Source organism: Patella vulgata, chromosome 5 (genome assembly GCF_932274485.2).
Source record: "Patella vulgata chromosome 5, xgPatVulg1.2, whole genome shotgun sequence".
Lineage (NCBI taxonomy): Eukaryota > Metazoa > Mollusca > Gastropoda > Patellidae > Patella > Patella vulgata.
Genome location: NC_065883.2, coordinates 70968836 through 70995332, shown reverse-complemented (window position 1 = coordinate 70995332; position 26497 = coordinate 70968836). Strand labels below are relative to the sequence as shown.

At 36.6% G+C, this 26497-nt stretch overlaps 1 protein-coding gene across 2 annotated transcripts; it reads left to right on the top strand.

Annotated features, from left to right (window-relative positions):
* The first annotated feature begins 589 nt into the window (after positions 1-589).
* Positions 590-25399, top strand: LOC130010266 (transient receptor potential cation channel subfamily M member-like 2). 2 transcript variants are annotated; one of them, XM_050548657.2, is made up of 18 exons: positions 590-704; positions 1568-1711; positions 2468-2537; positions 4669-4775; positions 7420-7526; positions 9000-9231; positions 10004-10111; positions 12034-12162; positions 13441-13674; positions 15267-15444; positions 17059-17215; positions 17569-17768; positions 18787-18922; positions 20369-20648; positions 22625-22690; positions 23047-23109; positions 23723-23799; positions 24607-25399. In XM_050548657.2, the coding sequence occupies exons 1-18, from the start codon at positions 612-614 to the stop codon at positions 24851-24853; spliced, it is 2628 nt and encodes an 875-aa protein (XP_050404614.1). In that variant the 5' UTR covers positions 590-611; the 3' UTR covers positions 24854-25399. The 2 variants fall into 2 exon arrangements, with proteins under 2 accessions (XP_050404614.1, XP_050404613.1); XM_050548656.2 differs by having other exon boundaries at positions 23720-23799.
* Positions 25400-26497: the final 1098 nt, after the last annotated feature.

The following is a 26497-nucleotide window of genomic DNA, read 5'->3' as shown; positions in this document are numbered from 1 at the left end:
ACTCGCTAACCGGATGGTCTTGGGTTACCTCGCGGTGTTGACCTAGAAAATTCTTTGAGATTTTCCGGCGTGGTTTCCCCCTTGACAGTGGTAGATGAATAAAGGCTTCACAGGGAACTGTACCTTGTCGTTTGCATGTCCCACCCCAAACCGATAATACATATGTTAAAGCAGCTAATATTTTCATCTCATTTCCTGTCTAGTAGTGTATGGTGTATGTATGTATTTACGTAGAAGGAGCGGCCATTCAGACTCCTATGGTTGAATCATTGTATTTTGGTTCGCCACTTCCTTCTAATTCATCTGTCTTGACATCGGCAAACTTTGTTTGCTTACTTTAGATCTCATTCTAGAACGCCTGATGTGGCGTTTACTTGAGAAGTCCAGGTGGTTCAAAAATCGTATTGTTCTTGGCCAAGTGTCATTTTAGTAATTGGTCACATAAAATGTACGCCATTGCGTGTTGTCGTACTGAATTCGTCAATATCTTAGTTAAGCGTTACAGAGTACATAACGGTGTGTTAGTTCTTGAATTTTCAAAAAATTCTTATACCCTGTTTCTCTGCATTTACGTATTCTATCTAGGTAAGTATGCTGGAGAACAAAAGAATATGGAACACAAGGATACGTTACGGTTAACGATACTATGGAATACAGTTATGGAAGCAGAAGATATATTAGACAAACATGTAAAACAAGTAAAGGTTTGTAGAACAGAGAGAATATGAAAATGATAGAAAAAGTCCGTGCATTACCATGTTTTATTAAGTATAGAATGCATAAAAACAAGGGAATGTGCCGACTATTTCTATTTTTCTCGTTGTCTCTTATCTAGTGACATTCAATTAGTATTTTTGAATAGTCAAATATCCTGTCACAATCTCACATAAAAAAGGTTTGGTCTTCAAAGGAATTATTAGTGAGCAGCAATTCGCTCGTGTATCTGTTATCACTCGTCACTTCAGTCAGTTATATAGAAGGGTAACTCGTGTTTTCCTTTTGCTTTCGTCACTTCCGTTTCTTGACATCCTCATTACACATCTATCGTAGCAATGATCTCTGTGTTACAACCATATTTGGAACGTGTATAATCAGTCCTGTCACATATGTGATAATGACTGTCAACAATATTATCCTTAAAGTAGATTGGACGTGGCCGACCAATATGGCCCTTGACCAACACAGAAGTGACTTAAAACCCAAAATGGACTACTCAGGGGGATATTTATGGTCATTGGGAATCTTAAGGAACATTTTGGTTCTGATCACGCAATTATTAATTCCAGCCCTTAAACCTTTTGTACTTGAGATTAAATCTTTGCTAGCGCATGGACTATAACTCTTTACACATGCTGTGATATTTTTCCAAACCTTGTACATAGAGCTATGTCTGTATCAACAGACAACGATTCAAACACACGACATTCTAGTCAATAGTACAGTTCCCTAACTGCTCCATCTTAGGAATTAAAACTGTGAATTTTTATTTTTAGCTATACAATAAACAAAATAGTGTAATACATATAAATCGATTACTAAACAGTAAATGGTGTCTTTCCTTTTATAGCCATATATGAACAAACTAATGTTCGATGCAACCAGAGAAAGGCGTGTCGCATTTATTGAATTATTCACTAATTATGGCATTGACTTTGACAAGTGCATCACGGTTGGGAAACTGAAAAAGTTGTATCACCAAGAAACATCGGCGGTAAGTGTAAATATCTTGAATGTCATACAAGGAAACAGATGCACAAGGCCGCTTTTGGGTCCATGACAATGCACGAGCTTATAAGCGTTCCCCAATTGTTTTCCCGCATTACATGTGAGATCCTATTCTATTTGGGTACACAAATTATTTTCTTACCGTTCATAATTATTGATCCAATACCAATAGGCCTACAGCATTTGAACATATTCCAAGGATCTTTTTTCGATAGAATGTTGATCCGAATTCCTCTTTTACTCCCACTGTATTGTTGGCTATATTCCTTTTTTCTTCCTTCAGGGTGCGCAAATAATTTTGTCGTTCGTGTTTTCGTTTGTTGTTCAGTCATTTTACTACCGTATTGACTTGAGGGAATGTTTAGTCTCGTTCATTGAGTCACCTCATAATAATTGGCACTCGAAAGCATTCTTGAATTTTAAATTTTTCATTCTGCCTTCAATATTTGATATCAGGAGCCCATCTTTTCTCGGTAAGATAACACCATCAATGTTGATTTAAATTGACCAGTAAGTCGTGTTTGCAATGTCAAAGATTGTGGATTTAGCTCCTTCGGGTGTTTAAGTTACTGGTGTAAGAAACATATTGGCGAGCAGGAAAAAAAGGGGCCTTGACAGTTGGAACCCGACGAAGAGTAGGCCAATATAATTTCCCCAGCAGCACAATGCAATGGCCCAGATGGTTAAGAAAAGTCAGAAGTATAATCCCATTTTGTTTCAACGTGTTTGTTCTTATTTTCAGATGAAAATATTGGAGAATAAGAAATTTGTCAGGAAACTGCGTAAGCTTGGGTATACTCTTCCTGACATTAGTAAGTTTTTTTTCTGAATTGCTGTAAATAAATCATTTTGCAACTAAACAACCTGTTATGCGCTAACATCTTTGATATAGTAGTCTTATGTCATCGTCGCACTTAATTATTTCTTGGACATTTACTATTGATTTGATCATTTGAATAATTATTATAATTGACCAATGCAAGATTAACTTGGCATCAAAAATAAAATCCAAAAATCATAAGCTATGGGATCCACATTTGCAAGTGCCAGCCCTTAATGCGGTCAAGCTGATTATTTTGAATTAGTGATTCTGATTTGTAGCACTATATTGCACTGTACATTTTATGAGCGAATTTAGTTAATCATCACCTTCAAAGATACATTATGGGAGATTAGATAAAGGGCTGGCAGTTCTCACTATAATAGTTACTCGCGGCTGCCAGGCAGGATACGCCCACATTTTCGAGAGATGGGTAGAGAACAAGCTAAAAAGAAAGTGATTTTTCGTACAATCAAGGGCCATAATTTAGGAAATTACAATTCGATATGCGCAAATATCGAAAGGAATCGGGATCTTTGGGTTATAAACTTACATTTCAAGTTTCAACAAAATCGGATAAAAATTGTGACCTATATAGATTCCACAACCTTGATATACCATATTTTTTACGCTATTTGAGAACGAGACGCGGCCATTTTGTCTGTCAGTTTTTCACGAAATTAAAACTCATCCATCCTTAGGGTGTAACGATGATATACTAAAACGGTTTTTTAAATCGGATAAAAATTATGACCTCTATACGCCCACATTTTCGAGAGATGGATAGAGAACAAGCTAAAAAGAAAGTGATTTTTCGTACAATCAAGGGCCATAATTCAGAAAATTACAATTCGATATGCGCAAATATCGAAAGGAACCGTGATCTTTGGGTTATAAACTTACATTTCAAGTTTCAACAAAATCGGATAAAAATAGTGACCTCTATAGGGTCCACAGCCTTGAAATACCATATTTTTACGCTATTTGAGAACGAAGGGCGACCATTTTGTCTGTCAGTTTTGGGCCGATATACGCGAATATCGAACAGAACCGAGATCTTTGGGTTATAAACTTACATTTTAAGTTTCAACAAAATCGGATAAACATTGTGACCTCTATAGGGTCCACAACCTTGATATACCATATTTTTACGCTATTTGAGAACGAGGGGCGGCAATTTTATCTGTCAGTTTTGGGCCGATTTTCACGAAATTAAAGCTCATCCATCCTTAGGGTGTAAGGATGATATACTAAAACGGTTTTTTCAATCGGATAAAAATTATGACCTCTATAGGGTCCACAAGCCAAAAAACGTGATTTTTCGTACAAACAGGGGAAATAAATCAGGAAGTTACGGTCCGATATGCGCGAATATCGACAGGAACCGAGATCTGTGGTTTATAAACTTACATTTCAAGTTTCAACGAAATCGGATAAAAATTGTGACCTCTATAGGTTCCACAAGCTAAAAACGTGATTTTTCGTACAATCAGGGGCCATAATCCATGAAGTTTCGATCCGATACATGCCAATATCGAAAGCAGTCGAGATCTTTTGAAGATAAACCTATATGTCAAGTGTCGTAAAAATCGGATTAGAATTGTGACCTGTAGAGAGTCCACAAACAATTGTCCACATAATAATACGTCCACATGAAAATGTGGGCGTATAAAAATTAGATGATGTAAAGAGAAATTGCTGAAAATTTCAGTCAAATTGATCCACTCTGAACCGAGATTTTAGCGATTGAATTTTCGTCCTAGCCTCGATCATCATTACTAATGTCGGTACGATAAAATCATAGCCTCGATTATGCATTTCATGATTAAATCATGAATGAAAGTCGAACAGCAAATCTGGACCTAATCCAATAAACATCGCAGGCTAGCGATGAGTTGATTATGACCTGGATAAATTAATTAATGTCTAAAGAAAGTCCTGCAATAAGTAGATTAAGCTCTTGCATACTGTGTGTTTCAATTGGTGTTATTTTACACAGTAGTTGGAGCTTATAACATATGCACTAGCTTAATTCGGGACTGTACTCCACCGTGCGAACGGATTTCTGACAATTGGCATGCATTGTCATCGTCCAAACTTTTGCTATATTACTTTTGTTTTAGTTGAGGAGAAGAAGAGTAAGGAAAACTGTAGATGTATAGATTTGTTTGTATGGAGTCTCGTCATAAGAAATAAAGACTTGGCTAAATTATTTTGGTTAGAATTAGAGGTATGACCCTTTTAATTTACAAAACTAACGTTAGTATAATTCAAGTGATTATTTGTTTTAAATACTTTAAAGGGGGTTCTTGTCGTTATTTGAATAATAACCAGACTCTGCGTAAAGCACTTCAAATCTTTGACTTGAATCGATCAAGATAGCATATGATTTATCACTAGTCATGGGCCGGGAAAGTTCATCGAGGATTTTCCGGCGTGGTTTCCCCTTGTCAGTGGTGCAGAGCGGAGGGCCTGAAGTGCAGGGCGGAGGGCCTGACAAGGACGAAACCCAAGGTCCGGTGTATTCATTTGGCGTACACGTAAAAGATCCGTTGGTAGTTGGAATTATATGAGAATAAGTGTAGTCCGTAGCGCCGCAGTCTGTATGGCTGTCTTCACTATCCCAGTCGGAGCAGCAGGACAGTAGGACGTTAAACCACATTTCAATTTTTTTTTTAAACTCGAGTCAATATTATTTAGACCACTTTCAGGCATTTCACAACGAAATGAATATCATCATAAATAAATAACCGTAAATGTTGATGATGTGTTACTATGTTTAATATGTATCATACCATGAAGCACATTTTGAATGAGCGCAATTATCTCAATGATATATAAGATACAAATATTGCTTTTGCCAGGCATTATAGAATGTATCTGCCCAAACGGGTCTCCCTTTTTTTCAAAGAGACCAAAGAGACAAGTTTTTATTACAATCATAAATTATGTATCTTTTAATTTTGATATTTTAAATATTTATATACCATTGTGATAAATATTTTTTAATTTTGTATTTATACTTATGTTAATGAAAACTGCTTTAATTTAGCATGTCTGATATTTCACCATAGGATAGCTCAATATAGCCCGGATGAAGTCGACGTGTCGTAAAACTTAATTTCATTCAGTCATTAATCTGTATCATCTGTATATATAGAGAATCTCCTACGAGTCTTTTTTGATATCAAAAAAGGCGATTGGGAGATTTTATTTATCACCCAATCCCTTCTTACATGCACAAATAAATAAATGTAACTCTTTGTTATAGATTTCACTTTTTTACTGAACCTGATTACATTATGGCGTAGTGATACATCATTTTTTGACAGCAATTCAACCATTGCAAACTCCTTTATATTAACCCAGTGTTTCCATCAAGGTCAATTAAATAAAAATAGTTCATTTTTAATAAGAAAGAAGTTACTTTTAATAAAAAAAAATAAAATGAACTGTTCTTTGAAAAAAAAGTAGTTCCATTTTGATTGACCAATCAAATTCATGTAAAGCGATATCTCCTAAAGATTATGATATTTATCACACAAGCGATATCTACCGTAGAATGTATTATAGGTGAGAAATACACTTAGATCAACCTAACCAGGTAGGGTGTGTACATAACCGGTTAGCCTCTTTAAAGCTGTATTCCTACGAAAGCATTTATAAGGTAGTTATTGTCAATAACCGTATGATAGATTTGTAGACACCAATCTTCCTAGAGCAATACTGGATTCCGTGAAAAATACGAGACAACAATGTAAGGGTGTCATATCGAATCTCGATTATGGGTGAATTGTGTACGAGTCTACGGGCAAGTCGTATCTCAAAGGGCTCAACACCATACGCAATCAGGGACATAGAATCAGTATATATATGTTATTCACATCTTGTATTTCGCAATTGCCTCACGAATGAATTGGAAGGCGGTTTAATGCCTCGTTAAGTTTAATTTCAAATATATTTTTATATGTAGAATAAGAAAATTTTCTTATAGTATTAGTAGCAGCTATTATTATCATCATCGTCATCATCTCCACCATCATCCCTTTTACGGTCTTGAGATCTTGCAGGCACATAAAGCCTCTCTTCGGAAATTGGCCCAACTCCTATAGAACCAACTGGGGGGGGGGGGGGGTCGCTCTCGCATTGGTCATTATTTTTAACTCATATTTTCATCTTGAGGCGAGAGCGTCGACCAGAATGGGACCACTGTTATGTTCCTCTGGCAGTTAACCACATTTTGATTGAGTGCAAGCATCTCAAACATACAAGATAACGATATTACCGTTGCTAGTCACTACAACACTTGTTTGCCCGACCTGGGTTATATTGTGAAATGCTAAACTTTTTAAAAGAGACAGATTTGTGATATGATTTAGCGTGTTTAAAAAAAATCACATGTTTGGCGTAATATATCCCGGTTGGTACTGAAGTGACATTAAACCATATGTCATTTCATTTCACGCGCCTTTTAATTCTTCACGATACGCAGGGGGGATTCGGAGAGGTTCTCTTCCGTCGCGCTCTATAGTTTGGCGTATATCTTGGGAAATAAGGGCCCGGGTCACCTTGTTACACCCCTGAGATGTAACACAACAACATATTATGATATGCCAAATACCTGTACTAAAAATGGGGACTGACAGCAATCGATCCTTATCCTACTCGCGCATCTCGGTACCAACATTCAGAAAAGTCACCGGCTGTCTGCTTCTGGACGATCTAGTAACACTATATTTTTATTATTAATTTATACCAAAAAAAAACAACAGTAATCGACATAGCTCATGGCTCCGCTAAGCTCTGGGCCCCTGGACAAGTGTCCCACCGGCTCTGGTAATACGAATACAACACTACTAACTTTTTTACACTAGGAACCATTAGCAGCTGCCATTTTCGTGAATGGGTTTTGTGAGTTAGTGACTGATGTTTTGGGTGACAATGAAAAGGAAAACTTAGCAGAGTTCAACAAGATTAATGAGTAAGTTTTATAACAATAATTAACAAAAGACACTGTCTAACGGACAAATTTGTGCCAGGCATTATCACATATGTGATAGAACTGGTTAAACACGTTCCAAATATTATTTTATCACAGAGATCATTGCTACGATAGATGAGTAATCAATGTTTCAACAATAGGAAGGGAAGAACGCAAAAGGAAAACACGAGTTATCCCTTTATATAACTGAATGAAGTGACGGGTGATAACAGATACATGGGCGAATTTATACTCACTAATAATTCCTTCGAAGACCAAAAGTTGTTATATGGGACTGTAAGAGTATATCTGACAATTCCAAAAAAGTAATTGCATGTCATTAGATAAGAGAACACGAGAAAAATAGAAACAGTCCGTACATTCACGGGTGTTAATTCATTATATACTTATAAAAACATGGTAATGCACGGACTTTTTCTATTTTTCTTTCATGTTCTTTTATCTAGTGAAAGTCAATTTTGTTTATGAATTGTCAGATATCCTTTCACAGTCCCATACAACAACTTTTGGCCTTCGAAGGAATTATTAGTGAGCAGAAATTCGCCCATGTATCTGTTATTACCTGTCACTTCATTCAGTTATATAAAGGGATAACTCGTGTTTTCCTTTTGCGTTCGTCACTTCCTATTGTTGAAACATTGATTACTCATCTATCGTAGCAATGATCTCTGTGATAAAAAAATATTTGGAACGTGTTTAACCAGTTCTATCACATATGTGATAATGACTGGCACCGATATTGTCCTTTAACACAGACACTAGAACGACAATGGCGGTCGTGTTCTAAAGACATATGATAACAAATCAAGCTGAGTTAGTTTTGTTTTAAAATCTCTTGTTATAAATCATTTACAAGCTTTAAAAATAATAAAAAAATAATAGTAGAGATAACTTGCAACGAATGAATCCGCCAAAACAAAAACGCTATTCCACTGCGAACTTGAACCGGTTTCTAATTCTCCAACCGAGACAGTAAAGATTGTGTTCCAATTTTGACTAGAGATGTTAATGATATACCGATAGATCTTATAACTTTAAGACCCCGGTTGTACGTGACAAGGAGTAGGGTCGCCTGTCCAACCTCGTGGGTTTTCTCCGCGTCCTCCGGTTTCCTCTCATTGCTAAAGACCCCTACGAATTATTGAAATAAAATTAAACCATATGTTAGACCCAAAATGACCTAGTTTGTGTCGAGTGGACGTTAAACCACATTTCTCTCTCTCTTTCTCTCCATAACTCTAAGCGAGGTTTTTTTTTATCCATAATCTTTTCCATTAGGGAGGAGGAATCGAGTGATCTAACCCGTGTGCTTTAGATCATAAATTCTGTCATTAAGTTAAGTGGCGTGGTTTCGATCTCACACTTGCCGGCCTGACCCCGAAGACTTCCTCCGGGTCGTCCGGTTTTCCCCACTGCTCAAATAAATTCTGATTATGGTTGTTTATTTTCTAGCGAATTTACAGGTTTGGCAGTATACGTCATTAATTCATTTTACGAGGATAAGAAGTCTTATCACATCCTAACACGTCAGTTACCTAATTGGGAAAAGAAAACTTGTTTGCACCTTTCCGCAAAGGTTAGAAATAAAAGGTTCATATCCCAAACACCGTGCCAGGACATACTTGATACAAGATGGGGGAATGACGTATCTGTAATAACGTGTTTAATAACGACTTTGCTACTAGTAAGTATGTTATAGCTACTTATGTAAATCATTCAACCGTAGGCAGTTCTAACATAATACCGTAACCAAGTAAATTTTGTTTTTTCTTATGATGGATGAATCGCTTCAAGGATTTATGGAAGTCTAAGGATGTAAATGATGATGAAGGAATAAATATAACCAACGGGTTTCAGGATGAGTTCGAATTTTAACTTGGGTTCGTCAACGTATTAGTATTATGATATGAGTAGCGTGTACACCAGTGGTTCCCACTTACTACCAGCCTCTCGGTAACATGTTGACCAATATTTGAATCCCAACGTCATGCTGAACGAAGTGTATTCCGAGTAAACATTTGATACACATGCCTTCCAACATATAATCGTTACTGCAGGCGAGTTGATGAGGAACTTGAAATCAGCTGACCTACTGATACAGCACATATTTTGCCCAACACATGTTACCGAAAGATTGACGAGTGTATGCAATTTCAAAATTTATGTTGACCATTCATATTGACAGAATATTAGTCTGTAGAGTTATTGCCAATGAATTCTCCAAAATACAATTCTCCAACCTGATATGTCTACGTATCTCGAAAGTGTTGGAATTATTTGGGAAATGGCTAATCTTGATCAAACAAAGCTTTGTGAACGAGATTTGTATGCAGTTCTTTCTACTTTGTTTACTTTGACCTCTGGTATTTCCAAAACCTTTACGTTTTTTTAAATCTACCGTTGAGGCCAGTACAATTAAATTGATACATAACTAGGTTTGTATTTTATTTCTGCAGATTATCGTCATGCCGATTACATTGCTATGCCTTATATGTATTGAGGACCTACGAGAAGAAATGCTATGTTATTTTTCCAAACCTAAAGTAAAGTATATCTTAAATGCAGTGAGTACAAAAACAGTTTGTAATACAAGATCTTCTATAAATAATCCCCCCGACCACACAATTCATATGAAAAGAACACAACGTGAAGTCAAGAATTTTGAAAGCTGTGTCACAGGATCGATAGGGGTACATATTCGTTCTGGTAGCCCTGTCACCAGGATAGGCTCACATATTCGATCTGCTGAGCTACAACTTTTGAGCTACAGCATCGTACTATATGTTTTTTGGTAGCCGTGACATGATATTACTACGCTGTACATGTCTTAATAAACCGATTTGGATCCAAAATTCAAATTGATAAATTCTAACATAAGTTATGGCTATTTGAGGTTTACGTTGGCTTTTGGTGATTTCACACCGACATCATAATCTCTTTTAGACAATAATGATGAAAATAATTGTGCAATCCTTGTCGTATAAGACGGGTCATTACGGACAAATCTTATTTTCTGCACTGAAATAACATCAATCTTTACATTAATAATGCGCATCATGTTGACGACCCGAATCGTTGTGCATTTAAAAAGCGCAGAACTTGTTAATTGTGCTGAAATATTTTACGTAACCACATAGAAAATGATTGCTTGACAAACGTTTTAGATTGACCTATCCAACTAATCTATGTATATCCATTATTGTGATTATAAAACAACCGTATATTGAATTCTAGTTGGGATGATCATTATAGAAATATCAATTAAAGGAGCTAAATCGCTAATATGTGGAATCTGAATCTGAATGAATAGTCGTAGATGCCAATTACTGGCTTTTGCACGACGGATGGGGTGTGCTAATTAATGTTTTCTAGTTTAGATTTGAATAATTCGATTGACTCTGAGTTCACTGTATCATCACTGAGTTTATTCCAGTCGTATACAGTTCGTACAAAGTATGAGTATTTGAATATGTGACTTTTAGAACTAATTGGCTGGAAGCACTTGTTGTTACTCACTGAGTTTTCTACGATGTTAGTTTTTACATAGTTTTCAAATTGTTTAGCCCTAATAGTTCTCTTCAGCCCTTATCCTTGAGGTAGTGATCATTGTTAATGGCTGGTACGTGCCCTTCAACCACCTTAAATAGGAACGTCAATCGCTAGTGACGGCGTCTCTCCTCAAGTGGTTGCAGTTCCATTTCCTTGAGCATATTAGTGACGTATCTTTCCTTCCTGGATTTATAGTCGCCCGTTATAAATCGTGCTGCTGATCTTTGGATCCTCTCCATTCAAGCGGTCGATGTCTCCTTTCAAGTAGGGGTCTCAGACGACGCTTCCGTACTCAAGTTTCGATAAGACTAATGCAATATAGGCGTTCTTCCTGCATGGCTTAGGGAAGTGTCTTAGGGACCTAGAAATTGACCCAAATGGGTTGCAACGCCAATAATAATGTAATCTGATTGTATATGAACTGAATTACATTCAATTGTTTCCGTTTTGACTCTGATTTCAAATCAGTTAGGTCCAGCGAAATATGGCATGAGTCTCAACCGAATAGAAATTTCTAGCGTCTGGTTATTCCAGTCTATTGCGCATGCTCTCCTGGTAAGTCATGGCGTCGCCGTATGACATGAGTTGTCGAATATGTCTAGCCTCGCTCTTTCTGGTCACTTGTTACAAATGACGATGAAACGCACTATGGTACACGAATTACCAATGGTAAAATGTTTATTTTGTCTTAAATATTGGATATCAGAAGCCTTCCTTTTCCCGGTAAGATAACAACATCAATGTTGATTTAAATTGACAAATAATTCGTGTTTTCAACGTATACGACTTTGGATTATATTAAATTAGAGACTTGGCTACTTTAATAATCATCGATATGCCGATCATAAAGTAGCAAGTTATTGAAATTAATTCATGCAGATTAACGCATATTTTTTTTATCCCTTCCATTAAAACGTAGTAAACAATTTTATTTCAGGGATCCTACTTTGTGTTTTTGGGCGTGTTTAGTTATTACATGTTGGTTTCGTTTAAGCCGTCTTTCTCGAGTAATGAAGGTGTGCTCTGTTTCTGGGTGTTCACTTTCCTCTGCGAAGAGATTCGACAGGTATGTCATATTGTTGTAGAATTACTATTATGAGACATGTAGGGGCTTGTCCAGCAGGGGTCCTGGGAGGAGACAACGTCAAGTCTCGCGTTAGTTCGGGGGAAACTACCCGCAAATTTGATAAAATCAGAAGCTTTGAGAGAAGATTTCTGCTAATTTAGGTGGGTGATGAGGATGTACATTTACAGTCTGTTTTCCTTACTAATTATCGCATCTTAAGTTGGCCCCGTCCGTCCACTTCAGGGCATGTCGTTGTCATCTAGATCAGCCGTATCCATAATCTGTAGCGGGTAGTGTCCTGTTCCTTCTTCTCTCTCGCTTTTAAAATTATCCATCATACACGTTTGGCCAAGATGAATCCACGCAATTGGCAGTTACGCGTTTAATAAATTGAACATAAAATTAATATTTTTTATGACTTACTACAGTTTAAAACTTCTCTGTCTAATTTGTCAGACATGTCCTCGTAATTTTTGGAACAGCATGAACACAAATATCCGATTTTGATTTATATATCAGAACTTTCGAAAACGTGTTGATCTTCTTTCTCGTGATTAATGGATTAATACGATCTGGGGAATGGGGTGGGGGGCTTTGTGCTCTACATAAATTTGGTTGGTGGTCATATTCATATTCACTGGTATCCCTTAGACCCTTGTTTGGGTCAGGGTAATAGCCATTTTTCTATAGGTCAGATACAAAATTATTATTGTTTCTTCTCTCCCCGTTCGAATACCGCTTGCCACCAAGCAAAACTTTTAAGATACTAACAATGTCTTACTTAAAGCTAATACTATAACCAAGTTGCTTTTCAGTAATCGATGGGTGTGTCAGTCTAAGCACTTAATCAAGAAACTGAATGATATAAATAAATTTAATACAATAACCTTTGCTGGAACTATCGCGACTCTCCACATGGGCATGTGATTTCCGATAAGACAATGGGATTTGCTTAGCCATCGGGTTCATATTAAATTATAAAATACAATCCGTGTTTTAAACGAGTATCCGACTTCATTAGCCTAGTTGGAGCAGGACACTAGGACTTTAAACCCCATTTCATTTAAATGAGTGTGCCATTGTGGTCTAATGAATATGGCGATGGTTCACCAACCATGTTGACTGGATTTTGATTCCAGTATTGGCCGAAAAAGTTCCGCAGGAACCGTTGGCTGTCTCGGCAACAACGCCGCTGCCCGGGCAAAACAGCCTGCTTAGTGCAGGACATTAGAATGTTAACCTAATCCCCACCTTAAAGAATGATATTTTTTTTTAAAGTTTTCAGAGCGCCGTAACGACGACAGTATTACAAATATAGGTTTCTGGAATGTATTAGATTTTATAGCAATAATCGCTTTTACTATCGGGATGATTCTTCGTGCAAATGAGGACAGTTTTGAGTTGTCCAGGGTTGTAATGTGTTTCGTCCTGCTTGTTTATTTTATCCGTGTGCTGTATATATTCCTGGGATCTGTACAATTAGGACCACAGTTGGTAATGATTGGCCGAATGGTGAGTATTTATTAACAATCCTGGGTGTTTGGGAATTTACACACATTACGTGCATGGTATGCCCGGTATTACACGATTCGAAAGATGCATTTCCGATTACTGTTAAACCGAATTTTCCTAAGATATTTACAAAGGAGCCATATCGAATGGGATTATGGCAAAAATGTCGAGAGCAACGGGAGTCATCGGAAGAAAATTTGTTTATTTCCACATAACCCATGATTTTTATACTCAGTGGGACCGAAGCTTCATGGAACGTATAGTTCAGTTTAGCGTTATCTGCGGCATAATGCCTTTTATGTTTTTAAAGGACAATATTGGTGCCAGTCATTATCACATATGTGATAGAATTGGTTAAGCACGTTCCAAATATTATTTTGTCACAGAGATCATTGCTACGATAGATATGGGTAATCAATGCTTCAACAATTGGAAGTGACAAACGCAAAATGAAAACACGAGTTATCCCTCTATATAACTGACTGAAGTGACGATTGATAACAGATACACGGGCGAATTTCTGATCACTAATAATTCTTTCAAAGACCAAAAGTTGTTATATGTGATAATGACTGGCACCAATATTGTCCTTTAAATATGAGTGCTGGCTGAACAGTTTCAAACTTGAAAAAAATAAATCAATGGGGTTGACACAAATTTTTGCCGCAAAACAGTACGACCATTGTAGTGTCATTATTGTCTTCCTACCAGACCATCTTGTACACCTGCAAATTGAAATCACCAGAATTTAACAAAACTGGATTTGGACAGTCATCAAGTACCTGCAGCTGGAAGGGTTAACCTCAACACAGATACATGCAGATACATACAGTAAAGAAGTGGGTTGCCGAGAGCCTTGATGGTGACCCGCGTTCTAGAAGGCCATCAACAGCAACCATTCAAGAAATCATTACCCAGTTGCCAGTGTTGTGGGCATCGCTTATATGAGAGGGTTGAGCACATTATCGCCAATGAGTTAGGAATAACAACAGTTTTAGCAAGATGGGTGCTAACGTTCTTAGTTACAGATAAGAAATGTGTCAGATTCCTGACGTCTCGTGACAATAAGCACCAAATTGAAGCAGTTCCTGATAATTTTTTGACCAGATTGTAACCATCACCTAGCAATGATGGCGTCATGTAAGCTGCGAACGACGTTTTATAAAGACTGGCTGAAGGATTTTCTTCTTGACCGGTATGTGGACCTTACAACATCATGGACAAAAATGTGTACATTGAAGGGGCCTATGTAGAAAAAATAAATGAAAACCGTCGACTTTATACGGTTTTGCACGGATAGGCTTAGAACGTTTCAGCCAGCCCTCGTAGGTATGCAGGTATTAAAAAATGGAAACTTTTAAGGTTAAGGTGGTAATATCGGCGTACGTTAAAATCGTTTTATCGAAATGATTCTAGCAGCGTGGATACGTTACCAACGGCCCCGCTCCTTTGTGTAGGACAAAAGGGAGTCCGCAGCAAAATGAAATGAACTGGCAATGACAAATTCGAACGCGTGCAAGAATATACCTTTTCTGACTAATAATAAGATGGACTACAAGCCTACAACTAAAGTATATTATATATTTTTACAGGTAACCCAGGACTTACTTCCCTTTGTGTTAATAATACTGATATTTGTTGTTGCATATGCCATTTCATCCGAGGCTCTTTTATATCCAAACTCTAAATTATCGTGGAAGCTACTTTACCACCTACTAAGGAAGGCCTACTGGCAAATCTATGGGGAATTATTTTTGGAGGATATTGAAGGTAGGTATATCCCCTTTCGTAGAGGGGTGTTACAGAATCAAGTATGATTTGTAAATAAGGGATCAATAACAAAAACGATATTTCAATTTATATAATATATATTTTACTCCACGCGTTTTATTTCACTTTTCTAGAATGGTGACACTTTGAGGAAAGGGGTTATCTTGGAACCTTTTTGAAACTATTCACACTAGCCAGTTAATCGATCTGTGTGAAATTGCCTATACTAAATCATTCAAAGAAAATGGAGTAATCCCAGCGTCATTAAAAAACGGTTCGACAGGCCCGGGGAGTGGAGGGGGGGGCGCTTTAGCACCCCCAATAATTTGGCTGTGAATAGTCCCTTCTTCAGGTTATTGCACGCTAGTCTCATTATGCGTTAGATACAACGAGGTCTGATTTAGTTTAAGTTTCAACTGATGAATCGGGCACAAATTTTCGCCTCCACAAACTTCATCAAAGAGCTAGTGATACATTTGAACGAAAGATACAGATGGTGACCTCTAGAGGGTCCGCAAGCTAAACAAGTGATATTTCGGACAACCAGTGGTCATAATCCAGAAAGTTACGGGTCGAATACGGGTCATGATCGATAGAAACCCAGATTTTTGGGATATATCAAAATTCGAACCTCTGGTTGGTCCACAACATGTTATTGCGGCTGTATTTGATCCTTAAGACGTAGTTTAAGTTTCATCTGATGAATCGGGCACAAATTTTCGCCTCCACAAACTTCATCAAAGAGCTAGTGATACATTTGAACGAAAGATACAGATGGTGACCTCTAGAGGGTCCGCAAGCTAAACAAGTGATATTTCGGACAACCAGTGGTCATAATCCAGAAAGTTACGGTCGAATACTGGTCAATATCGAAAGAAACCCAGATTTTTGGGATATATCAAAATTCGAACCTCTGGTTTGTCCACAACATGTTATTGCGTGATTTGAAGGTTAGAAGCCATTTTGTCGGGCAATTTCGGTCCGATTTTCACGAATGTTGAACTCATCCGATATTATGATGTTGTGTTGAAATATTTGAACGGTTTTTACAATCAAATAAAAACCATGAGCTGTAAAATGTCCACCAACTAAAAATGTATATATTGGATGTGACAGTCCCATATGCGTCAATATCAAAAGAAACCGAGGGCTTCCGTTTATTAACATATATTGTCAGTTTCATCAAAATCGTAAAAAAATGGGACCTCTAGACAGTACACAGTCTAGACCCCGGAAGCTTCGGGGCCCACGCGGCTCTTGGACCCTCGCATAAAGTCATAGGATGATAGCACTCACCCTCCCAATCATGAATTGCACCCACCGGCCCTGCTGTTCGAGCTCAATTTCTGTAGGGGCTGCGGAGCTGTACAAATTGGCATTTATGTTATTATAAGATACGAGATATTAGGTTCGGTGATTTCAACCAGTCTTTGCAAAAATAAGGACAAATAGGATCTTATACCCTATATCGTGTATGCACAATTCAGAAGAGAGTCAATGTACCAATGTTACTAATATGTATGATGATCTTATGCCGTATACCAATATCCTAATCTATATGATGCTCATATTCCCTATGTCGTATGCTATATATCGTGTGTATGTATAATTCAGGAGAGAGTCAGTGTACCAATGATCCTAACCTGTATGATGACTACGACCAATTAAGATGTCCAACTGAAGTGGGGAAGTATATAGCACCAGTGTTACTCGCAATTTACATCTTCCTGATCAATGTTTTGCTGCTGAATCTCCTCATAGCCATGTTCAGGTAAAGTTATTATCACAACTACATATATTTTTTACCTTAAAAAACAAACACACGAATATTTTGGCAAAAGTATAGTGTGCCAAAATTCAACGCTTATTTCATTTTTCAAGGTAATAGTAATGTTTGTTGACTTTTGTTGAGATGGTTTAAATTTGTCATTTATTTGTAATTTAGTAATGATCATTATAATTCTTAAACACAACGAAAGTAACACGCAAATCAGTGTGATCTACCAGGAATACTTTGAAGCGATATCCGCAATACCAATAATAGCAAATTTGATCAAATCAGATAGCCTCTATGAAGAAATTGCGCCTAAATAATGTGTGTTTATTTTCTGTTTACTTCAATAGCTCAACCATAACAGCCATCAAGGACGATTCATATCCACACTGGGGTTATCAACGTTACGAACGTGTCACGGAATACGAAACAAGACCAATTCTTCCACCTCCTTTTATATTCTTCGAGCATCTGTATAGACTAATTGTCTGCATACATCCAGTTGACTGTAAGAATAAAGTAGACCAAGAACCAAAAAAGGACAAGCATGGTATGAATTTCATAGGGGTGATTGTGGGTTTACTTTAAAGGGGACATCGTAACCCTATCCAACTTATTCCTCTTTTCCACAAGCAAATATTGGAGATATTCAAATATGTCCAAATAAAGTTCATCTGGAGCACCTTGAAAGGGGAAACATATATTTTCCCATAATATGTTTGTAGTTCTGTTGGTTTGGTGGTACTTATTCTGGTTGGTTCACATGAAGATCACCCGTCCTAATTTAGAATGCTGGATTTTTGATATCCATGCTATTGTGTTGATTAGTAAAACGAAAGGGCGTATTTAGACATTTTCTAATAGTCAGAGAACCTAATTTAAGAATGTTTTGTAAGAATGTTGGATATTTGGTGATATTGATGCTAATGTGTTTAAAATAAAGTTGATTAGTTTAAGGAACGCACCCAAGTAAAACATTTTCTCAGGGAACTTAAAATAGCACATCAATAGCTGGAATATTAAGCCTGCTTGGGAGCATTTGTTTTAATTTGGTAGGCATCTTGCTTGGGTATGATTATTAATATCAGCCCAATAAAAACAGTATTATAGGCTGTTAAGGTAATTAATTCCCTATAGAAATGTTTGGCTCGAAAAAATGAAACTGTAAATATTACTGGTTTTTGTAACTGTTAAAGCAATGTTTATTACCTTTCTTTAACTGAAAACGTATGGGCCGATGATCTTCATTTTAATAAATAGTATTACCATACATGCAACTACGGAAGACGATAAGTTTCCCCGTGCCCTTTCTTGCCTTCGCGTTACCTGCATTGTGCCTTCGCCACTACATACGGTACTAATCGTAATTGCGGCTTCGCTTCGCTATGATTCAACAGCGCGAAGACAAAAAATAACCAACACGAAGCTAAGATGTCAAGTCATCATTAAAATTGCAAACCAGTGAGAGAAAAGCAACGCTTGCTTTGTTCACGTTATGACTATTTGATCATTTTGATTTACAATCCAGCGAGTTCACGTTATGACTTTTTGGTCATTTTGATTTGCAGGTGAAGCACTCACCGATGAAGTAAACCAGTCGTACTCTCGTGCTGAAAAGAGCAAGGCTAAAAAGTGTGTAGATCTACTGAAAAGAAATCCACATCTTGCTCAAAATAATTATAATCATCTTCCAAATACAAACAGGTAGGGTTTTATTTTAGCTTGAAGTCCTGGGACCTGTTTCACGAAATTTTAACTAAAATATTATATTGATTTTAGTGCTTAGCCAATCAAACTTGAAGTATCTAGTAAAATTTGGATTTTATCTTTAGTTAAGATTTCGAGACACATGGCCCTAGTGCTCCATTTTAATCAATATGAATCACTTATAAACTACAAGAATGTTAAAGATGACTCTCTAATAGGAATATCAGTCCACTAATGGTTCAATTCTGTTCAGCAAATTTACAAAGATATGTGAAATTGAAATTCCATCGATCTATTCTGTTTAATAAGCCTACCACCAATTTGTGTCCACAAACATTTAATGATAGACCTGTTTTAAATCCCATTGAATCCGAGCCGGGGCATTTTTGAGTGGGTGATTTAGGATTTTGTTTTCATTATCAATTGTTAAAGTACATATTATCATGGATTAAGCCGTGGGACATTTGATATGTTGGCGACAAATGCCAGCGACGCATCGTTATTTTAAAGACATATTTCATCGGTGCGCATTAGTTCAAAATTAGTCCACCCTTAAAATAATAAGAGGCGTTTTATTAGCAGTATCTTGTTGTAGACTAACTTAAACATACATTATGCAAGAGCTGAATCTATTTATTGCAGATCTTTCTTTAGGCCTGAAATGTTTTCTAAATTATTAATTAGACATCAATTAACTGACCCAGGCCATAATCAACTCTCGATGGCATCGGATTTCTCCGATATTAAATAGATTAGAGCGGTTTAGCCATATTTTGATTTAATTTCAAAATGGAGGAGCGAGACTTAGCTTCGAACAACCAGTGCGGTGGTTGAAATTATTGCACACGTATTGTCAAACCTTCGAAGGCTTATATCGTAGCTCGCGACAGAGTAATTTGAATGAAATTCTCAAATTATTCATTTTACATTATCTTTTTTCGAACTGTTATACCAAGAATGGCTAGCTCTTTATCTAAATCTGAACATAATGTATCTTCAATTAATCTGTTCTCAGCGAATACAATGTCAACGAGGTTTTTTTTATTTAAATAATTAAATGAAATATTACACGAGCAAAGTATCAGTAACATTGTACTATATATTGTCATAATTCATGACACTGCAATAATGTAAAGCGTATCGTTTGCATTCTACAAACGGCATATCTGAAATATAAGAGAGGGGTTCACTAGTCAGCCGCTATAAGAAACACTATAAATATGGGTATCAATAAACCTAACCCATTGTCTGCGATATCACCTCGGTGGAAGCGGACGTCAAATGCAACTAACTCACACACACACACACACACACACACACATACCTAACCCTAACCCAACCCTAATAATAGATATCTGTGGACTAATGAACCCGCGGACTAGTGCATCCGCGGACAAGTGAGCATTCCCCAAATTTTATAAACGAAATTTTAAACTATTTAAGTCACCAACCTACCAAATGGTCATCAACAACTAATAAAGAAGATAAAGGCACGACAATGTCAAGTAAGATGGCTGAAAAAAGTGATGTTTATTATGCTGAGGATGATAAAGTCGATGACGTGGACCACAGTGTAAATTATGAGGCTACAAATGATATTAACGAAACTCGTAGATCACCCATTACTGTTAATACGTATCAGTCTAGAGCGACGTCGGGAAGAGTTGATATACATCAACCCTTATCCGAGATTGTAAAAAGTATTCAGCGCCTGGAACTAAAGGTAATATAACAGAGAGAAATGGGGGTCAACGTCCACTTGACAAAATCTAGGTCATTTCAAGACTAACATATGGTTCATAGGGGTCTTTAGTAGTGGCGGGGGGGCTCAGAGAATTACGGGAGATTTCAATGGTCATCATTCACTCTGGGGTAGTCCAGATGATAATAACAGAGGTAAGCATGAATAATTCGTGTTTGTTAAATGACGATTCACCCACTTATGTACATCTTACCACAGATTCTTTTTCCTCTCTTGGTCTAGCCATTTGCTCTACATTCCTCTGCTTCAGGATTTTAAAGTACAAATAAAAAATACGCGGGGAATAAAGGAATCCCGATCATCATGTCGCCCCCGTCCGTCCGTCCACAAGTTGTTTGCGGATACTCTACAGGTCACAATTTTGATGAAACGTGAAATATCTCCCAATATCCTCTCGATTTTATCATGTAGCGGACCATAACTTCATCGAATATGGCCCCAGATTGTACGAAAAATCACGTTTTAAGCTTGTGGATTGTACGGAAAATCACGTTTTTAGCTTGTGGCCCCTCTAGAAGTTACAATTTTTATCCGATTTAAAAAAACCGTTTGAATATATCACTGTTACACCCTATGATGGTTGAGTTCGGATTTCGTAAAAATATAACCAAAACTGCAGGACAAAATGGCCGCCCCTCGTACGCAAATAGTGTGAACATATGGAATACCAAGTCTGTGGACCCCCTAGAGGTCACAATTTTTATCCGATGTTGACGAAACTTGAAATATGTTTATATCCCAAACATCTCGATTCCTTTCGTCATTCGCGCATATTGAATTATGGCCCTTGATATACGACAAATCACGTTTTTAGATTGTGGTCCCTCTAGAGGTTGCAATCTTTATCCGATTAAATTTTTTTTTTGAATATATCACCGTTACACCCTAATGGTGGTTGGGTGTGAATTTCGTGAAAATCAGTCCAAACCTGCCAGACAAAATGGCCGCTCATCGTACGTAATATGGTATATCAAGGTTGTGAACCCTCTAGAGGCCACAATTTTGATCCGATTTTGATGAAACATTTAAATTTATCTTTATATCTCAAAGATCTTGGTTCCTTTCGATACTCACCCATATCCGAACGCGCCTATCTGGATTATGGCCCCCGGTTGTTCGAAAAATCGCATTTTTTGCTTGTTGACCCACTAGAGGTTACAATTTGTATTCCATTTTAAAAAATGTTTATATAAATATCACCTTTACACATCAATGAAGGCTGAGTTCGAATTTCATAAAAATCTGACCGAAACTGCAAGAACAGAATGACTGCCCCTTATCTGATTTTGATGAAACTTAAAATATGTTCATATCTCGAAAATCTAGGTTTCTGCAGATATTCACACATATCGGACCATAACTTCCTGGATTATGGCCCCTGATTGTACGAAAAATCGCTTCTTTTTTTAGCTTGTTCTCTGTCCATCTCTTGCAAAATGTGCGTATCTTGCATGACAACCGTTTGTCATTTTAAAGCGAGAGCCTCAACCAGAATGTGAGCAGAATATCAAGTTCCGTAGACAGTTAAGCGCATTTGATCGAGTGCGAGTATCTCAAAGATTAAGAAAAACATACTACTGTAGCCATACTTTGCATGATCTGTTTGCCCAACCGAGTTTATATATTGAAGTGTTACTTTTTTTTAAAAGGGGTAGGATTTTATCATAAATTTTAATTGTATATATGTCATTTCATTTTTGTATTTTAAATATTTATATGCATAAAAGATTTAAGATTTATTTTATTTTCAATTTTTTACTTACTACGGTGATATTGTTTTTATTTATGTGTATATTTTTCCTGTGATATAGTTTAGCCTAAACACCATACATTTGTCCCAATATCGCTCGGTTGGTGCTAACATGCCATAAAACCATATTTCATTTCATTCATTTATTTAATCATATTTAAAGTATAAAAACGGTCTTCCATTTTAGATTGATTCTAAGTACACATTGAACCGAAGGGACGAACTTAAACAGATTTTAGACGAGATTAAAAAGGTAATATTATCAATAATCATTACAATGTAATCTTTACCAATCTAGGTGAGTGGAGGCTAAATTCAGAACAAAGCGTAAGGTCCAGGTTGTATTAAAACACAAGTTTCTAAAACTCCAATCAAGGTACGAATACTAGACAGTACTTTTAAAGATAAACAGTCATCTTTAGCCAAACCTCGATCAAAATACGAACCCGAATCAGTCTTATCAATTCAGAATCTTGTACTCAACCCAAAGTTTGTCCCATTTTGCTCTACCTAGACCCGATAAGTTTAATGTTGACTACACTACACAAATAATATTTAATTATTCTTCATTATCTCTTTCATCGTTATCCTGTTGGTTTAATTTGACAGATAGATGCTGGACAGAAAATGTCAGACAGACAACCGAAAATAGTTAAACAAGAAACACAAGAGGTATAATTTAATACATTTTTAAATATGGTATCTCGATTATGATTACGTAATAGAAGGAGGATACATTACACCCTAACTTTCTACTCGATAAATTATAATAATAGCAAATTTGAAATGAAATCCCAGGTTCGAATGGTCTCTGTTGTATGACTGAATTAAAATTTTATCGTTTATCGCTCAATAAATGTGAATAAATGTTTACATAATTATTTATATAACATTTGAAGCCAGACATGCAATAGCAATAAATTTGGGCCGTCGGGTCACGGTTTCTGGTTCAACTGTCATATTAATAATAGTTAGAATAAAAAAATGTATCGAAGTAAAGTATTTTTTTATATAAGACTGTTAATAATTTCTAATGGTAAGCCAAGTGTTTGCTTAAGTTGCCTCAGGCTATGGAATAATTTTATGAATTTATTATTACATAACATTATATAGTCCCGTAATTAGCTAATTAGTGTTATGTGCACGTTAAACCTTTTAATAACAATCTAAACATAATCACTCGAGTGATTACAATCTAAACATAATTCTCTCTCTTTCTTTCGAGTGATTATGTTTAGATTGTTATTAATGTGGTACATTTTCACACAATATTTCACTTTAGCAGGGTGATGATTATGATGAGGACTACCAAAATGATGATATCCCAACCCATCCTCCATACAGGGGACAAGCCAAGAATAAGTATGTAAAACTGACTTAAAATTCCTATGATTATTTATTTATGAAGTCGACATGCATAAGAACGGTTCTAAGTTCTTAAATATATATAGCCTTGTAAATAATTACGTCATTAGTTTCGCTTAAGTTTATGTGAAAGTGTGATATGTAATAGAGACGAAAATTCGAAGTATGTTAATACATTATAATTTGTTACAGATCAAGTTTGGTGGTGGGGGTGGATGGCCGAATGGTTAGCACGTGGGCACTGTATCATAAGGCCTGTCATTGAGTCAACTGGCGTGGTTTCGATTGCCGGTTGTACGTGACAAGGAGTAGGGTCGTCTATCCAACTTCGAGGGTCCTCCGGTTTCCTCCCACTGCTAAAGACCTCTACGCACAAGCGAATGATTGTTAGTCCCGAAATGGCCTAGCTTGTGTCGAGTGGACGTTAAAACCCACACCTATCTTTAACATAAAGATCTGGGCTATCGTTGATCCTTAGCCGTGATTTGAATAGTCCAGAAATTGCGTCTCGACACCAACTACGTCATTTCGGAACTGACATAATATGGTTCAATTTTATTCAATAATTAGCCCGCGCGTAAGGAGTCTTTAGCGGTGGGGGGGGGCGGAGACCAGGAGCAAACCCACGAGGCTGGACAGACAACCCTACTCCTTGTCACATACAAGCAGGGAATCGAAACCACACTACTTGACTCAATGGTAGACCTTATGATGCAACGCGCACACGTTAACCATTCGGCTACCCGACCCCCAATTAATGAGGTGTAGTCCTCATTTCATAGTGTTTCCGAATTTTACTTTCAGACTTTTACACAGTTATCTGTGTTTTTCAAATTTGGTCGAAGCTCAGCGTTTACGACGTTTAGAAGTTCACAGAAAATTGAGAGACCAGCCTAAATCGAAAAAGAAAAAGACCAAGGAAATACAAACAGATGCCGAATATCAGCGATTACGACGTCTAGACGTTTTTAGGAAATTGAGAGATCATCCTAAATCGAAAAAGAAAAACAAAACAAAAACAGATGCCGAGGATGTCGCAACCACATTGTAAGCCTTTAACCCCATTTTCTAGACCGGAAAACATTAGTTTGTTTATCGAGTAGGATAGACTTAACATTACAAATAGTGGTCGATGAAGGTTAGGGCCAACGTCATCTTGGGGAATATGGGTCAATAGGAGATTACATCATTTATCAGCACATTGCAAAGTCTAAATTATCAGATGTCGAATTTCTTATGAAGAATCTTTCCCGTCTGTAAGTCTGTAAATTGAATTCTGTACTTGTATTAATTGTGCAAAGCAGTGGTTCTCAACCTTTTTTTGCCAACGGCACACCTTGGAACACATGACAAAATAGCGGCACACCTGGCTAAATATATATGAAAAATATATGAATTTTTCAAAATAAAAACATGGCAAGTCATAGACGGCATACAACCATGACACAGACTACAAGCTATTGATTTTACGTCTGCTTTAGTTCATTCAACGTGGTTGTTAAAGCTGAACTACAAAAATAATTAAATTAAAAAAGGGTAACGCCCTAAACGACCGCCATACTTGTTTTCAATTTATAGCAGAAACATGGCGATCGCTTAGGGGGGGGGGGGGGGGGGTGTGACAAAAACACAGGCAGGTGTGCTGATTATTGTAATATTTATAATATTGAAACTATCGTACCTCTATGGTATTATTGTATTTATTTTATTTTATTGTATTTATTTTATTGTATTTATTATCATTATTAATATAATACTATTATTATAGTATTTATAATATTGAACTTCTGTCATTTTTCTACATTATTTTTTAAAATTAATTTTATATTATTATATTCTGAACTGTTATCATTTTATTTTTCTAAAGTATTATTTTATTTGTTTTACATTAATTATATAGAGTTTTTAAAATATGGAACTGCATTTCAGTCATTTATATAAAATAAAAGTCTGGTGTTATTCAGACACCGTATAATACAGTTTGGGACACCGGTCTCCATTTTCAGATGAAGACTGACGGGTTTAATTTGTTTAATATCGTATCACGTATATTTAGTTAGATGGTCGTCCCTAATGTTAGGATATTTTATATTATCTTTTTACAGAATGCATTTATCTTTAATAAATGTTCAATCAAAATTCATGTGCTTTTAAATTTTTTCTCTCAATATCTGCAATAGTTGTTGCTTAATTGTGGTGATACCCGAATCTGTCACTGCTCATATGTAAAAGCCCGTAACCATTTGTTCGAAAAGTGTGTAATACGAAGGTTATGGACCCTCTCTAGAGGTCACAATGTTTATCCGATTTTGATGAAATTTAAATATATTCTTTATATCCCAAAGAGCTCAGTCCATGTCGATATCTGCGCATTTCAGACTACAACGTTCTTGAATATGGCCCCTGATTTTATGAAAAATCGCTTTTTTAGCTTGATTTCTATCCATCTCTTGCAAAATGTTGGCGTATCTTGCCTGGCAGCCGTATGTTACATTTGAATACAAGCTAAAAATGCGATTTTTCGAAAAATCAGGGGCCATAATCCAGGAAGTGACGTTGGCGTTCGGATATGCGCGATTATCGAACGGAACCAAGGTCTTTGTGATATAAACAAAAATTTAAAATTTAATCAAAATCGGATAAAACCTGTGGCCTCTAGAGGGTCCACAACCTTGATCTGCCATATTTTTACACT